Source organism: Coptis chinensis, chromosome 4 (genome assembly GCF_015680905.1).
Source record: "Coptis chinensis isolate HL-2020 chromosome 4, ASM1568090v1, whole genome shotgun sequence".
NCBI lineage: Eukaryota > Viridiplantae > Streptophyta > Magnoliopsida > Ranunculales > Ranunculaceae > Coptis > Coptis chinensis.
Window position 1 is genome coordinate 26984806 of NC_141459.1, and position 16832 is coordinate 27001637.

General features: G+C 36.7%; 2 protein-coding genes, 1 long non-coding RNA gene and 1 pseudogene across 3 annotated transcripts; 3 read left to right on the plus strand and 1 right to left on the minus strand.

Moving 5' to 3' along the window:
* On the plus strand, positions 1 to 4499 carry LOC147502965 (uncharacterized). Its single transcript, XR_015220086.1, has 3 exons — positions 1 to 93; positions 451 to 495; positions 4407 to 4499. It is a non-coding gene; the product is annotated as an uncharacterized LOC147502965 (long non-coding RNA).
* Positions 4500 to 5343: 844 nt separating this feature from the next.
* On the plus strand, positions 5344 to 6295 carry LOC147502966 (large ribosomal subunit protein eL6 pseudogene; annotated as a pseudogene).
* Positions 6296 to 8129: 1834 nt separating this feature from the next.
* Positions 8130 to 9909, plus strand: LOC147502967 (putative LRR receptor-like serine/threonine-protein kinase At3g47570). Its single transcript, XM_086604667.1, has 3 exons — positions 8130 to 8571; positions 8683 to 9507; positions 9620 to 9909. Exons 1-3 carry the CDS (start codon positions 8130 to 8132, stop codon positions 9907 to 9909), a joined length of 1557 nt encoding a protein of 518 aa, XP_086460793.1.
* A 626-nt stretch (positions 9910 to 10535) lies between these two features.
* On the minus strand, positions 10536 to 12952 carry LOC147502968 (uncharacterized). The gene is made up of 2 exons (XM_086604668.1): positions 11528 to 12952; positions 10536 to 11444 (listed from the first exon to the last, which is right to left on the minus strand). Exons 1-2 carry the CDS (start codon positions 12950 to 12952, stop codon positions 10536 to 10538), a joined length of 2334 nt encoding a protein of 777 aa, XP_086460794.1.
* Between the last annotated feature and the right edge of the window lie 3880 nt (positions 12953 to 16832).

The following is a 16832-nucleotide window of genomic DNA, read 5'->3' on the forward strand; positions in this document are numbered from 1 at the left end:
CTTCTCTCCTCCATCAGCCACCTTTCTCCACATTTCTTCTCTCCTCCATCAGCCACCTTTCACCATCAACAACCATTTGTTCTCCCCATCAAGGTATACAAAATTCTTTTTTCCCATTGATTGTTTGTGTTCTTTAAGTCGATTTAATTTTTTGAAGGCAAATTTTAATTAGGTTTAAATTTTTCGATGGATAAAGTTTTCAAAATTGGAACTTTTTACAGCAACTATAAAACTGCCGATTAAATTTTGAAACTTTTTGGTTAAAATTTATTTTGATACATTTGTCCCTATATAGAACAAGTGTTATGGTTCAACTCATGTGTATTCATTTTGGGATGTATTGACCAAGGTTTAGTAATGGAATTGTTGAATCAAGGTTTAGTAATGGAATTTTGTTGTGAATTATCCTTGCATGTTGCTTAGGGATTTTGCTGTGAATTATCCTTGCAGGTTGCTTAGGGATTTTGCTAAAGATTAGTCATATCCTCAAAAGGAGTTAAGCTTTACACATGAACTTTCATTCCACTTATTTGAGCATTACATATAGATTTATCAAATGTTATGTGTCATGCTATTGTATGCTTTTGCTATATTTTCTTGTTTACTTAGGAACATGTGATGGAAATAATAGTACGGTAATGTCTGCTTCATCATATCATGTATGATTATATGTACTTCCTATGCATTGTTTGGGGTTTTGAAGTAAGAGATTTTAAGTGTGAACTTGTTACAAAATGTGTGCTGATGTCATGTTAATGACCTTTACTTATTTTGGTTGCAACCTTATTACTTCCTTTTGTTACTAATGTTAGCTAGTATTCTTTAATTCTGGTTGTAACCTTGTTACTTCCTTATTACTTCCTTTTGTTACTACTGTTAGCTAGTATTCTTTAATTTTGTTGCTACTGTTAGCTAGTATTCTTTAATCCTGTTGAATTTGAAAAATAAATATAGTATTAATTTATAATACATTAGCAATATAGCAATATAATGGAATTCGAAAGATTATATTCATGCAACTAAAAAATGGTCTTGAATATGACTAAGAAGGTCTTGAATATATATGTGTTTGGGCCTTTGGGGTAAGTAAATGCAAGTAAATACAAGTACACTATGAGCAGGTCCACAAACTAGTGAAATAATAACTAGAAATAATTACACTAGACATTCTCATATTTTCTATCAGAGAAAGTGAAAAGGGGTTCTTTTGAAAATGAAGTGAAAATATGTATAAATCACTTCTGTGTTGGTCATAGCAATTGAATTGCACATTTAGTTCGTTTAGTGTGGGCTGTGTGGCGTGAAAGACCAATATACATAGTTACCCTTTATCTTAATCAAAGTATGTTCACATCACGTACAAAGTAAGATAATACTCAAGTAGAAGCTGCTTGACAGAGTGATACATTTTGTTTTAGTTGAGCTCTTTAGTAGCTATGTCTTGTGTGTTTCCATCTACTTGTAAGGCTTGAGCCTGCTGGTTATCTGAACAGAGAACATATAGCAATGGTCGAAAACACAGCTGCTCTAAAAGAACTTCTTCAAAACAATATCGGTTCTACAGCAAGTCTAATCAGTGACAACTCTCATTACATCTAAATCTTAACTTTCCAGCTAACAGACTAATTACACCCTAAGCCCTCCCTTATTAACTACACTTTCTATTTTGCATAAATTGATTGGCATGAGACTGTGTGTCATAACAATAACCAAAATCATACCACTTAAGTAATTCACATTGCTCTGTGTAGTATTTCTTTAATTAGGTTGAAAACTTCATTGAGGTTTGGGGCCATAGAAACTACCACCAAAGACATAAATTTTGCACCATGTGCCTCGGTATTTGATTTAGCATAGCTGACCGAATACTTGAGAATTATCTAAACACAAGCAACCAAACCATAATGTGTGGTTGTCCATGAATCCTGTAGTCTAAACCATGTCCTCCATCTGCATTTGACTACATTTACCCGATTCACTCCTAAAAGACTTATTTAGCACCAGACTACTAGTAACAATACTAATTTCATTCTTGTGTATATTGGAAAACCAGTAACAAAGGCTTGAGACGTATGTAATATATAGAGTGAGCCTCATCGAATTCAGTTCTGAAATCAAGTATAAGATTACAAAACTATAAAATTCTAAATCTTTATGGGGGTTTTTAGGTTTTGGTCCTCCTAATAATAGAGTAATTAGGCTTTGGTCCAACAATTATCGTTTATTAGGTTTTGGTCCTCCTAACTGTGAGTTGACTTGGTTGACCAACCATGGACGCCCACCCATCTCACATATTTTGTTATTACCCACAATATCCTTCTGAATAACTAAAAAAAAAAATTGAAGGAACACATTTTCTTACACCAAAACTTTCAAATTCATTCAATCAACGTTATTAACCAATCCACCTTTATCTTTCTCTCAGTCATTTCCACAAACATATTGTGATTATTCTTTATTTAATGTATCAAACTTCAGTTCAAAGTCTATGGAGAAGATGTAACCATGGATTTTTCTCCATTTGTATTCAAACTCACATCATTTCATCGAGTTTCAAACTCACATCATTTCATCGAGTTAGAAGGGTTGGGTATTAAAGATGAGAAACTTATTCAGAATGTTGAGATAATTGTGGGTATTTTAAGTAAGTTTGAGAGTAGTGCTATAGAAGCAAAAGGTAAGCTTGAGAAATGTGGCATACCCTCATCAAGGGAATTGGTTTTAGAGGTTCTTTCTCGAGTTAGGAATGATTGGACGGCGGCATTTATGTTTCTCTAATGGGCTGGAAAACAAGAAGGGTATAGTCATTCTGTTCGTGAATACCATTCGATGATGTCTATACTTGGGAAAATGAGGAAGTTTGGTATAACTTGGAATTTGATTGATGAGATGAGAGGAGGGAAAGTAGGACCATCTTTGGTGAATCCTCAGACACTTTTGATTATGATAAGGAAATATTGTGCAGTTCATGATGTTGGGAAGGCGATAAATACTTTTTATGTGCACAAACGGTTTAACTTTGAGATTGGTATTGAGGAATTTCAAGACCTCCTTAGTGCTCTCTGTTGGTATAAGAATGTTCAAGATATTGAACCTTTGCTTTTCTGTAATGAGAAGGCTTACCCACTCAACACCAAGAGTTTCAACATCATTCTCAATGGATGGTGTAACATGCTCATTAACTTGGGTCAGGCGAAGAGGTTTTGGAGGTTAATGGGTAAGAAAGAAATTGTATGTGATACTGTCTCGTACTTGAGTATGCATGATTTCTTGCTACTCAAAAGCTAGTAACCTTCATGAAGTTCTCAAGCTATTCAATCGAATGAAGCATTTGGGTGTTTCTCTTGATAGAAAGGTTTACAATGCTGTCATTTATGCATTAGCAAAAGGTAAGCATGTGAAAGAAGCCTTTGATTTAATGAAGACCATGGAAGAGAAGGGTATTGTGGGTAATAGCAAAATATGTGAGATGGGTGGACGCCCAGGGTTGGTCAACCAAGTCAACTCACGGTCAACTCACGGTTAGGAGGACCAAAACCTAATAAACGATCATTGTTGGACCAAAGTCTAATTACTCTATTATTAGGAGGACCAAAACCTAAAAACCCCAATCTTTATGTATGAATCTAGATATGTGTGCTCCCATACTCATTCTAAACATCACAAACAATACCCACCCCAAAAAATCACTATCATTATCATTCCCTTATCATTTCTTTACTTATTTCAACAAACTAACAACATGGGCACACTTAAAACATACAAAAAACCAAAACAAAAGAACACCATATAACAGTAACTTGGTTTAAGCATGAAACATACATACCAGAGAAGCAGCGAAGCTGAAAGCCTGAAACACCAAGAGGTAGTTTAGAATGTTGAGAAGAAAAGTAGAAATGACTAGCAGTAGTAGTAGTGAAACTGAAGAAAAGGTATAAAGATAATTATTTAGCATAGTCAAATCGACACAAAGCACTCATAGTTCTTGTAAAATGAAGGACATTCGATAGATATGGATTCAAAATGAGAGAGACAAACAAATGAACCTGCACTTCATATGCGACTCAAAGTTATATCCCAAAAGTGCATACCACTAGTTTCAAGTAAGCATTTACAATTGTGGAATCTAGCAATGAAAAAATAAATAAAAAGAAGGTACCTTTAGATAAATGGATTATCACAAACAATATTGCCTCCTTTACTTCAACAGCATCGATCGAGGCGAGATTATGAGAAAACGGAAAAGGGGTAGAATATGAAGAGATTAGATAGAATGAAAACCTAGGGTTTTCAATTGCGATTGAAATCAGTAATCACATTAACTAGGGTTTTTAGGATTTTGCTATTACCGTGATTTAGGAATGATATATAATTATTATAAAAACGTTTATGCTCTTGTATTGTAGATGAGGAGTCAAAAGTTTCAGGAAATGAGAGCAAAGCAAGATCTTCCACACACATGCAGCCGACAAGGTTATGCACGCTTGGAGGACAAAATGGTGATTCAATTCACTGTCAATCAAATTTGTTAAATCTTTTTTACATCAAGTATCTTACTAAATTAAATTATTTTTTTTTTCTTGTGAAATTAAACTTTTTGTAGAGAAAGGAGATTTCTAACCCCTCGTTTGTAACTAGAGTTGATGTTTGGTTCAAAGGACACACTAAGAAAAGTGGTGAACCATCAAATGCTCATGTCGCCAAAAAAATGGTAAGTATAAATCGTTATTATAAGTTTCAGTCTTAGATATTCGGACAACAATCGAGCTAGGCTAAATCTTGGTAGTATAACAAATGAAATTACAGAAAAAGATGCAAGAACTTAGAGATTCAGCGGTAGCAGATTCATTTACCAACTCTATGTGAGATGATGTGCTTTCACAAGTACTTGGTCCTGATCGTCATGGCCGTTTAAGAGGAGTGGGATCTGGAGTAACTCCTTCCAGACTAGGAGTTGTATCACAAGACAAGGCATTTGTGACCCAACTACAAGAGGAGCTTGCTTTGGTCAAGAAGGATGTGACTCAGATGAGCAATTTGGTGAATAGTCAAAATGAAATTATAAGAACATTAATGTCTACTTTAAAGGCAAGTGACTGATCAACACTATACAATCGTTAATTTTGATTGTTTTTCAGTCTATATTTAAAGTTGCATTGTTATTTTTTTCTAGGGTCAATCCGAGTAAGTACAGCAGCCAACTAGTACTCCAACTACTTCGCTTCCACAGGTAAAATGAACGTATATATACTAAATAATTTTTCTTTTCTTTTTCTTATGTCAGCATTTATGAATTCTAAAATTCTTGTTTTTTAGGGGATGGAGGGTATTTAGGATCAAGGCATGACGAGTGAGCAAGTGATACATACTACCACTCCAACTACTTCACTTCCACGGGTGAGAATTGCATATGAAGAACACAGATTCTGCTCTTATTAACTGACACTTGTTATGTACATTGTCACATGTTCTCTTTGGTAATAATTTGATATTTAAAGAGTTGTATTGGTTACAAAATGGTATCAATTAAGGGTGTTTGCTGCTGAATTCGATTTGGTTTGTCATAAAACTTTAGCGCTAGCGGTTAATTTGGTTTTGTTAAACCTTGTGGTTTTGGTTGAACACGTACAATATACCGCTAGAAATTTAGACAAAGTGAAACTTGGAAGACACTCAAGTCGCCACTCTAACACAAATTAGGGTTTCAAGCCTTTCCTCAACATCTTCTCTCATCATGATGCCAAACCTGTTGAATAGAAACCTACTGAAAAACCTCCCAAGTTCTACCCTGCTGATGACGTCAAGAAACCTTTCGTTAATAAACGCAAACACAAACCCACCAAGCTCAGGGCAAGTATTACCCCTGGAACTGTTTTGATTATTCTAACTGGAAGGTTTAAGGGGAAGAGAGTTGTTTTTCTCAACCAACTTGCATTTGGCTTGCTTCTTGTTACTGGCGGCCCATTTAAGATCAATGGTGTTCCCTTACGTTGTGTGAACCAATCCTACGTGATTGCGACTTCCACCAAGGTCGACATCACCAGCTTAGATGTTGCTAAATTTGATGACAAGTATTTTGCCAAGGAAGTAGAAGAAAGGAGAGGGCGAGTTTTATGAAGCAGAGAAAGAGGAGAAGAATGTGCTCTCTCAAGGGAAGAAAGATGATAAAAAAAAAAGGTTGTAGATTCATCTTTGATAAAATCTATCGAGTGTACACAGGAACTGAAGGCATACCTTGTCGCTAGCTAGATTCTCTCTCAAGTCAGGCATGAAACCACTTGAGCTAGTCTTTTAGAATAGATATCGTTGAGGTGTTAGACCTGAGTTTTGTGCCTAGAGTTTGTCTAATATTCTGCATTGGTATATGTACTGTAGCCATTTCACTGTTGTTAAAGACCTTGATACTTGTTATTTTTATTACATTATGTAATAATTTCTTTTTAAATTAAAAACAAAAAATGAATATGGGTTTTGGTTTCATGATTTCTTTTTCATGGTAAATAGTGGACAGAGGTTAACACATTTTTGTGAGATGCCATCCAGGAATTTACTTTGTTTGTCATATTTAGGTGCCATGTAAAGGGAGTGTGGAAGTGATAGAATCAACTAAGGTTGCAAATACAATTAATCCAATTACTTTTGTACAGGTAAAGTCCATACAAACTATTATTCGTTTATGTAAAGTGTTTCTTGAATACAAGTTCTTTTGTTTCAATTTTTGCGTTGCAAATGTAGCCACTTGGAAGTAAAGGTACCATAGATAGGAGTTGCAAGTTAATGAATTGGATGGTGCCACATGAGTTAGTTGCTGAAGGGTGTTGGGAGACAAATGATCCTAACACGAAGGTGCATTGTTTGCCACTTGGAGACAATGCCTCCAAAGTTTGGGTAGATGTGGTTAAGAACTCGAAAGCGCGACTTTGGAGAGAGAGTTCTGAATTGGAAACTATCGAAGATGCTAGAGGGTCTATAATTGCATGGCCAACAAAGCATGTCATATTTACAGATGAAAGCAATTAAGGTAAACCATTGTTTGATTAATTTTCTATAAAACTTTTTTTGTAGTCGTATTAATTCTTATCTTCTTTCAGGATCGTCAAAACAATTTGTATAAAATAGAATGACCTACTAAGTATGTTATTGATTCCATTGTTGAATGCACAATTGTGCCATCCAAATAGTTCGGGAACTCCATCTTCATATTAGTTAGTTGATAATAATGATATTGTTATGGCATTATGTCTAAATCATATATATTTACTATGGTCAATCTTTTTCGCAGTAGCAAGCTAGTTAGCTTGTGTCGTGGGTCTCGTGGATGCATATATAGCCTATTTTGGATTGATGTCGATAAGGAGCTAGAAGGAAACGAGACATTAGCTATAGGCACTAACTTTTAATTGTCTTGTTCAAAGAAATTATTGAGCAAACTTAACTACTTGCACTTTTGTATATTTTGTTTGGGAGATACAGTTGTCTTGGAAGACATGTTTCTCTTTTTTTGGCACACATGTACATTTATATATATGAATGAAGTAAGGTGTTAACTTGTTTTTGTAATTAAACAAGTAATGTCTTATATATCTCATTGTCAATATTTTGTGTTACTTAGATGTTTGATTAGTACAATATCAACAACTTTGTAAGTTTTCATGGTGTTTTTACATATTCAAAGTATGGAAACAAAATGATTAATATCTATTAATGTGCATTATAAATAAATTTTAATAAAACCAAATAACAAAAAATTAAATGATGGCATTTATAACAATATTGCAATTGAAAGTATAGCATTGGTGGATGTTAACGCAATGAAATAAGAATGGCGGGAACTAAAACGCAATTAAAATTGATAGCATTTCACTAAACAACGCTATTAAATACAATAGCGCTAAAGAACAGCCGCTATTAAATATCCTTAGCGTTCACTTCCAACGCTATTAATAAATATAGCAAAAACGCACAAATGCTATAGAACAATTGCGTTTTTTGGAAAAACGCTATCATCTAAAGGATAGTATGCTAATAGATAGCGTTTGACAAAACGTTATGCCTCTTATTTCATAGCGTTTTTTGGAAGCTATCTATGACATTTTGTGTTGTATAACATACCACCTTCAATTGGTGAGATGCCATTCATGCAAAGACTTATGTTGGACAATAATAGACTCTCAGGTCATATACCAGAGTCATTTGGGAATCTATCCCAGATGTTCGATTTGCGGTTGAATCAAAATAACTTAAGAGGAACCATCCCTGCAAGTCTAGGAAACCTTCAACAACTCCAAGTCTTAGTCCTCTCAGGCGACATGCTTAATGGATCAATACCCAAGGAGATTCTTAGCATACCGACCTTTTCCTATGTGTTGAACTTGTCCTCAAATTCACTCACTGGATCTGTGCCTATAGAAATGGGGAAATTGAACGCTGTTCAAGTAGTGGACTTCTCCTTGAACAATCTATATGGAGAGATACCTGACTCAATAGGAGACTGTTCGAGTCTGATAATTCTTGACGTCTCGAGAAATTCCTTCAATGGTTCAATTCCAAATTCAATGGGTGAGTTAAAAGGTATAGAGTACATTTCTCTCTCATTTAATTATCTATAAGGTAGGATTCCTTCTTCTCTACAATACCTCGAGTTTCTGCAAGGCTTAAATTTATCCATGAACCAACTTCAAGGAGAGGTACCAAAGCAAGGAGTATTCCTAAGCACAAGGAACGTTTCTTTAATAGGGAATCCAAATCTTTGTGGTGGGGTACCAGAACTTCAGCTCCCCAAATGCATTGTCATTAAACAGAACTCAGATGGACCAAATCTGAAGGTCATCATAGGCATACTGGTGGGGCTTGTTTTTATTGGCGCTCTCTTGGGCTTTGCCATGCTTGTATTGTCGAAGAGGCATAAAGTCAATAGCAAAGTAGTTTCATTTGGGGAACCACATAAACTGTACACATATCATGATCTCCGGATTGCCACAGGGAATTTTGATGCAGGGAACATAATTGGAGAAGGGAGCTTCGGGCGCGGTTACAAAGGAGTTTTGAGAGATGGAACTCATGTAGCCGTCGAAGTCTTTAACATGGAGCAGCATGGGGATTTAAAGAGCTTTTTTGCCGAGTGTGAAGCTCTTCGACATGTTAGGCATCGCAACCTTGTTCGAATAATGAGTGCATGCTCAAGTACCAATTTCAAGGCATTAGTGCTTCATTTCATGCCAAATGGGAGCTTAGAAAACTGGCTTAATGGATCAACGTTGGAATTCAATACAAAGCGCAAGTTGGAGGTAGCCAAAGATATCGCAACTGCATTGGAGTATCTGCATCATGACTGTGAAATTCCATTGGTGTATTGTGATATCAAACCAAGTAATGTTCTTCTAGATGAATCCATGACTGCACATGTTGCTGATTTCGGACTTGCAAGGATGCTTCTTACAAATCCAGAAGAGAGTCCCCTCACCAGCACCCTCGGACTCAAAGGATCTATAGGTTGCATAGCCCCAGGTAGTTTCACTCACAAAAATTGTTCCATCCACTTCTTCTTTCGTAAGATTTCAAATAAAATCATCTAATACTTCAACCAATTGAGTTGATATGAATATGGATTTTGATACAGAATACGGGATGGCTGGAGTAGTTTCTGAAAAAGGAGATGTGTACAGTTATGGAATACTCTTGCTTGAGATGTTTACTGGGAAAAAACCAACCGACGAGATGTTCACTGGTGAACTAGATTTGCAAAAATGGGTAACCACTGAACTGCGTAACCGAATCGTGAATATTGTAAACGGTAATCTTGTGCAGGAAGATGATGAGCTTTGCTCCATTTCAATGCTGGAAATTGGTCTGACCTGTACATCAAACTTACCAGAGGATCGACCTACCATGAGAGATGGTGCAATATGATTAAGAATGTCAAATGATGAGCTACTGGCTTAGTATGGAAAATTGGAAAGAGAGACATTAAATTAATTTGTTACAAGAATAAACTTGTAGATCAATCCAATCTACTATATCTCTGTAAAATAATTAGTTTCTGCTCAAGTGCTCAACTTTCTATATATCACAGACATCATAGCATAGTACAAAATATCAGGATATGACAAAATATCGATTCTTGATTTATAGATATGTATCGTGGATATATCTTTCTCTTTGGAGATATTTGACATTGTTTCATATACAAATATCGTGGATATATATAAAATATCGATAAATATCGTGAATATTACGGATATTTCTTGATATATCATGATACAAAATATTAACAAATATCCCAAAATATCACTAAATACCACAAATATAGTCAAAATATCGTATATATTTGTAGTCTTATATATCTCAACATATCATAATATTTATATATCTTTTGTTGAAATATAGATATTTATCGCAAAATCTCGCGATATTTTGTACTATGCATCATAGTATACCCTTAGCTAAAAACTGGGCTAGTTAGTTAAAAACTCGAGTGTGTGTGTGTGTGTGTTTTTTTTTATGCAAATCATACTACCATATATATATTGCAAATATCACACAGACATAGGATAGCAGTTTGAGACTAACATACACCTTAGAATATCAGAACTCCCTAACTGTTGATATGACCAAGTAGCTAGCGAGTCTGCATCCCCATTAAAGCCCCTACTGATCCATCTAAAAGCAAAAGACCTAAGACCTGACCCTAAGGATATAATATGATTCTTAACCCCTTCCCAATTCCATCTACAAGAGCTACCCTGTAAAATTCTAATCACTTCAAGATTATCCCCTTCTAACACAAAATGCTGTCTTCCAAGATGCTTTGTCAGCAGCATTGCGACTTCAGCTGCTTCCAACTCAGCGTCTGCCGCTTCCAAAGCTTTAAACATTCGAACAATTGCTCCTATTATGACTCCCTCACTGTCTACAACAATAGCTCCAGCTCTAGCCCATCCATACTGCCTGTAAAAGGAAGCATCAAATCTAATGATTATACTATCATTTGGCATAAGAGGAAAAACATTCTCAAAATTATTCTCTACTATATCTAAAACAGGTTTTGAGTTGAGATAATCTTCTCTAAACGCCAGATAGCATTTCTCTGCCAGAATTCTGCTCTCCCTGATCAGCCTTTCAAGATTAGCTTTCCTATTTTCAAATTTAAGGTAATTCCTAGCTTGCCAAATCTGCTGAATCAAGACAACAATGTGGGTACCAGCCAGCCTAAGCTCTATGTCAGAACTACAGCACCATGCCAAGATCAGATCAATTCTTTCTCTCAAGGAGATCTGTTGTTCGTTGTGCATTCTCATGCCAACATATGACCCAAACCACACTGTCCTTACCCATTCACATGTAAAGAACAAGTGTTCTGCTGACTCTAGCTCTTTGAGACAAAAAGGACAGGAGAAGTCCCCCTTTAATCTTCTTTCTGCTAGGAAATCTCCCATAAGTAATATCTGCATGTATAGTTTCCAGAGAAACATTTGTATGTATGCTGGGATAGGAGCCTTCCAGATATGCTTAAGGGTGAGGGGATTACAGCTAGAGCTTTGGCCCACCTCCTCCTTTGGCTTAATAAAGTTATAAGCTGATTTAATAGTGACTTTTCCATATTTGTCTTTCTCCCATTCATTTTGTCAGCAGTATTCATCTCAGGTCTGACTTTGACTTCTAGAACCTTGCTGCTAATAAAGGGGTTAAGATGAAGGCTAAGTTTAGCCTCATCCCACCCACTCTTATCTGGCAGAAACAAGTCAAAGACCACACAGTTTTCCAAGGTAAGTGCAAGCACCCCCAACTCCTCCAGAGTTATAGGTTTTTCATTACATTTCAGCCATGGATCTTTTAGGGCTGAAATAGAATTCCCATTGCCTATAGCCCAGATCAAACCCCCACTTATGTCATTAAAAGTCTTATGGATGCCTTTCCAAAAGTAAGATGCTTTGTATGGGGGTTTTTTAACATCCCCTATCCAATGTTTACCATAGATGCTAAACAAAGTTCTAGTCCAGAGAGACTGAATATCCGTAGCAGCTTTCCATGGTAAGTTAGCCAACATGGCTACATTCATTTCTCTAGCTTTTCTTAGACCCAACCCTCTAATATCTTTAGGTTGGCATATGTGCTCCCACCCTATGGTGTGGACACTTTTAGTTTGTTCCTTGCCTGCCCACCAGAAGTCCCTACATGCCTTATCAATCTTAGTGCAAGTTGAGACAGGGAGCACATAAGTTGACATGGCATATAAGGGGGTAGACTGAATCACAGCTTGGATGAGAGTTGTCCTGCCAGCTTGGGACAGAACCTTAGCTCTCCATCCTTTAATCTTGTTATGAATCTTGTCCACCAAGTAATCAAAGTCTTCAGACTTTTTCCTTGATAGCATGATGGGAACACCAAGATACTTTTCTTTAGGAGCAAAATTCCTAACTTTCCAGAATCTTTTAAGTCTGAATTTTTGTCTATAAGACACATTTCTACTAAAAAACACACTAGATTTCTCAAAGTTTATCTTTTGGCCAGAAGCCTCACAATAACCATCCAGAATCCTTTTAAGGTTCCCTGACTCTACCACATTTGCTTTTGTAAAAAGAATGAGATCATCCGCATAAAGCAAGTGTGTTAAAGCAGGAGATTGCCTTTTGATCTTTATGCCATGCAACTCCTCTTCCTGTTCAGCTTTTGCAACCATCCTAGATAGTGCCTCAGAGACAAGAATGAACAAGTAGGGGGATAGGGGATCCCCTTGCCTCACTCCTCTTTCAGGGACAAACTTTTCCATAGGAGACCCATTTAACATTACTTGGAAGGAAACAGTAGAGACACATTGTTGAATCATGTGTCTCCACTTCTGATTGAACCCCAACTTTTCAAAGATGCTATCCAGAAAGACCCATTCCACCCTATCATAAGCCTTAGCTATATTCAGCTTAAGGGCAATCCAGCCCTCATTCTTAGATTTCATATTTTTCATATTATGAAAAAACTTCACAAGCTAGCCCCACATTATCCCCAATACTTACGCCTTTAATAAAAAATCCCTTGGAATGGGGAGACAATTTTATTAATCGGACCTTTGAGTCTATTGGCAAGAATCTTGGAAATAATCTTGTACCCAAAGTTGCACAAGCTAATGGGTCTAAACTTTGAGGCATGATCTGGATTAGCTATCTTAGGAATCAGAGTAATATGAGTTTCATTCAGACCAGGATTGAGCACCCCCTTGGTGAAAGAAATCCTTAACAAAGGCAATCACAGCAGGCACAATGATGTTCCAGCATTTTTGATAAAAGATGCCTTGGAACCCATCAGGGCCTGGGGACTTGTATCCCCCCATCTTTTTCACCACTGCGCAGATATCCTCACTAGTAGGGATAGCAGTGATGACCTCATTTTCTCTAGCAGTCACACAAGGTTGAAACAAATTTAAGATTTGTTCATTTCTCTCAGGGTAGTCAGAAGTAAAGATCCCCTTAAAGTACTGATTTAAGGAGAGCCCCACCTCAGTTCTACCCTCCTTCCAATCTCCTTCATTATTTCTAATCTTTTCTATGGTATTCTTTCTTCTCCTGTATATAGTGGAGAGATGAAAAAACTTAGTGTTTCTGGCACCATCTTTAAGCCAAGAGTTAGAGGATTTCTGCTTCCAGAAATCCTCTTCTTTGTTATACCAATCAAGCAACTCATCCTTGAGCCCTTTTGCTTTGTTGTAATTAACAATGCTGAAAGGTTTAGCCAACACAGAATCAAGCTTAGCTTGTGTGGTTTTGATGTTGGTAAAGATATTACCAAACACGTACTTATTCCACATAGCCAGATCTTTTTTAGTCTTTTCCAACTTATTGATGAAATTGCTATCTGGTAAATCATTGGAAATCGAATTCCAAGCTTTTTCAATAACCTCCATACAAGTTTCATGTTTCAACCACATATCAAAGAACTTAAAAGGTGAAGTTTTTCGTGAAGTGAATAGGGTAGCGGATTATTTTGCTAGTTTGCATGGAAATGGTGAATTTTCTACGGTTCACTTTGCACATCCATTAGATTTTCCTATGCAGGAAATTGTAAAAGAGGATGCGAGTGGTAATATATATGTAAGGAAAAGTTAATTTAATGCAGGTAGGGGTCTGCCTAACCCTAGCTTATTTGGGAAAAAAAAACTTAAAAGGTATAGGCAGCTTTTTCAACTTTCTTATCATTAATGAACAAAGAAATATGATCAAAAGTAGCATTGTCCCATGTTCTAATTTGAGCATTAGGAAAGGATGCAAACCAATCAAAGTGGCCAAGGCTCTGTCGATAGCCTTTCGAATATGGTCATTAGGCCTTCAGTTATTGCTCCAGGTGTACTTGGGGCCTTTAAACCCCAAATCCACTAGCCCCAACTCATTAATAAAACTATTAAACTCATGTACGCTTTTAGTGAGTCTACTTCTACCACTTATCTTCTCATCCAGACTCGATATGGAATTGAAGTCCCGAAACAAACACCAAGGACTAGGTACAAAACTCGAGTGTGTAGTTTGTTAGAAAAACGACAATATCTTTTTTTCTAAGTGAGCAAGTTTTTCTATTAAAATGAGGAGAAAAGTTACAATGGGATGTACAAAACAAAGGAAAATAACAAAAGATGAAAATGAAAGGTTACACAGGCTTTCCAGGTTACTCTTCTACAGATATTCTGAATAAAGAATGTGGTTAGAACTCTGAATTGGGTACTTCATTCTCTTTGCTCAAAGCATGTATATATTGATGTATAGTCTATAAATGATCTTCGAAATGGAAGCTAGATGGTGCTTGATTTTTTTGCAACACCGGTGATGTTTATATGTAATCTCAATATAGATTATCGAAAAAAAAAAAAAAAAAAAACATGTAATCTCAATATCTCATGCATGAAAATGTAGCATTTCAGACTTTGAAACTGCAGTATTTGCCAAATCTCGGTTTGACTCTTTTGAGTATTGATATTCTAGATTGAAGTGCAAAAGATGATATATATAGACAATGTGGGCATTGGGCGGGGGCGTAAATAAAATAAGAGTCTAAGGGTATGTAGTGATCGATATAGTTAAAGTTCACGGCCAAAGGCTATTACCGAGTCAAAAGATAAATTAAAAACCTAAAAATATGATCTTTTAGTTTAGGCCGGGCTACATGCAAGCCTATGTGGCAATAGGCAGAACCATAGTTCGTGATTCCGAACGAAACTTTGGAATTCTGCTTGAAATTTTGGTTTTTCAAAAAACCGGAATTCCAAATATAGAGTTGAAATATCTGAAATTCCGAAATCATCCGAAATTCCGAATGTAATAGGAGTCGAAATTTAATAAATTTTAGTTTTTGAATTTGTTGGAATTCTGAGAATTCCGAAATTCCGAACTATGGGCAGAACTATGCATTAGGCTATGCACCTCTATGCGTATGCCTTAAGAGTGAGGCTAGAGCCTAGGAGATGGGCCTAATCAAATGCCTGTGCTAGCATTTGACTTCCTAGAAAACAACATATCTATACCAATTCCTACATTCTTTTTTATAAGGCAAGGTTGGGGCAACAAACTCATGTCGTTCATAGAATATTACAGTAAACAGAAGAAAACAAAATAAAATTGTAGATGCAATTGTACTAGCATTTAAAGACATAATAAGCCAAAGAATATATTGATCGGAGGATGGCCGTACCAATATTGCAATTTCCGCTTGGTCATCTTTGCTTAAAAAAGGTTTCTTGGAGACTTTCTATTGTGAACCAATCTTCACCAATTAACTGCATCCATTCATATCAATTGTCAGAGGTGATAGGGTTCATCACATTAATTACTAGGATATGTCCGTGCCCACGGCCCGCGAGACCTCAATGCGCCTGCTGCGCTATTCCCGACAACTCGTCGCGCCTTCGGCGCAAGACGTATGCGTGCCGAAATGCATGCCACGGCACGAAACAACTCGTCACGCTTTCGGTGCAAAGTATGATTTTTCCGGTAAAAACAACTTCGTCGCGATTAAGACCAGCCCAATTGCCTATTATCCATAAACCCAATAGCATCAATTGGGTCAGCCAATTGTGCAGTACCATGTCAAATTTGGAGGCCCAACAGTTTATAAGCCCAGCCGCAATTGCTGATTTTTGGATGCCTACCCCCTCTATTATCATTTTTTTTTTAATTGAGCCCATGCTCATGTTTCCAAGCCCATTAAAAATTCAACCCCTAAAAATTTTGTCCAATGTTGACTCTTTTTGTGTAGGGTGGGTGAGGTGAGAAAAACATTTTAACTCACCCCATAAAAGCTTGTTAATTCACCATTTATGATTTTTTAGTGGCTATAGTTAGGGGGTGTGTGGACCAAGTCTCACCTTATGACATGGAATCTGTCCTCCCACTCCTTTCTGTTTTATTAGATACTAGGGTATGCCCGTGCTACAACCCGGAAGACCTCGGCGCGTCTGGGGTGCTACCTCGACAACTTGTCGCGCCTTTGGCGCAAGGCCAGCCCAATTGGCCATTATCCATAAGCCCAAATCAATTGGGCGATCAATCTGATACTATGTCAAATTTGAAGGCCCAACCAGGTTTATAAGCCCACCACAATTGTTGACTTTTGGCTGATTTTTGGATAGATCTCATGGTATTGATTGCACTTAACAAAATTGCACTGAGACCACTCCAAACACTTGGATCTGCCAAGTCATATTTTGGTGAGAATGATTAGCTACCATTGGATGGGACATTTTAGGCCCCACACTTCCCTATTTTGTTAGATAGAAAGAAGACTTCATTTCTGACAATGTCCAATCAGATAACATTGAGAAGAAAGACTCGCTTATCTCACGTGCCAAATTTAGG

What these genes read in the sequence shown, in the direction of transcription:
- LOC147502967 (XM_086604667.1), top strand. Translation starts at nt 8,130, where the DNA reads ATGCCATTCATGCAAAGACTTATGTTGGACAATAATAGACTCTCAGGT. An exon ending in TTCAATGGGTGAGTTAAAAG is followed by an intron (nt 8,572 to 8,682) that starts GTATAGAGTACA and finishes ACCAACTTCAAG; the next exon opens with GAGAGGTACCAAAGCAAGGA. An exon ending in TATAGGTTGCATAGCCCCAG is followed by an intron (nt 9,508 to 9,619) that starts GTAGTTTCACTC and finishes ATTTTGATACAG; the next exon opens with AATACGGGATGGCTGGAGTA.
- LOC147502968 (XM_086604668.1), bottom strand. Translation starts at nt 12,952, where the DNA reads ATGAAATCTAAGAATGAGGGCTGGATTGCCCTTAAGCTGAATATAGCT. An exon ending in GGTGGGCCAAAGCTCTAGCT is followed by an intron (nt 11,445 to 11,527) that starts GTAATCCCCTCA and finishes CTATACATGCAG; the next exon opens with ATATTACTTATGGGAGATTT.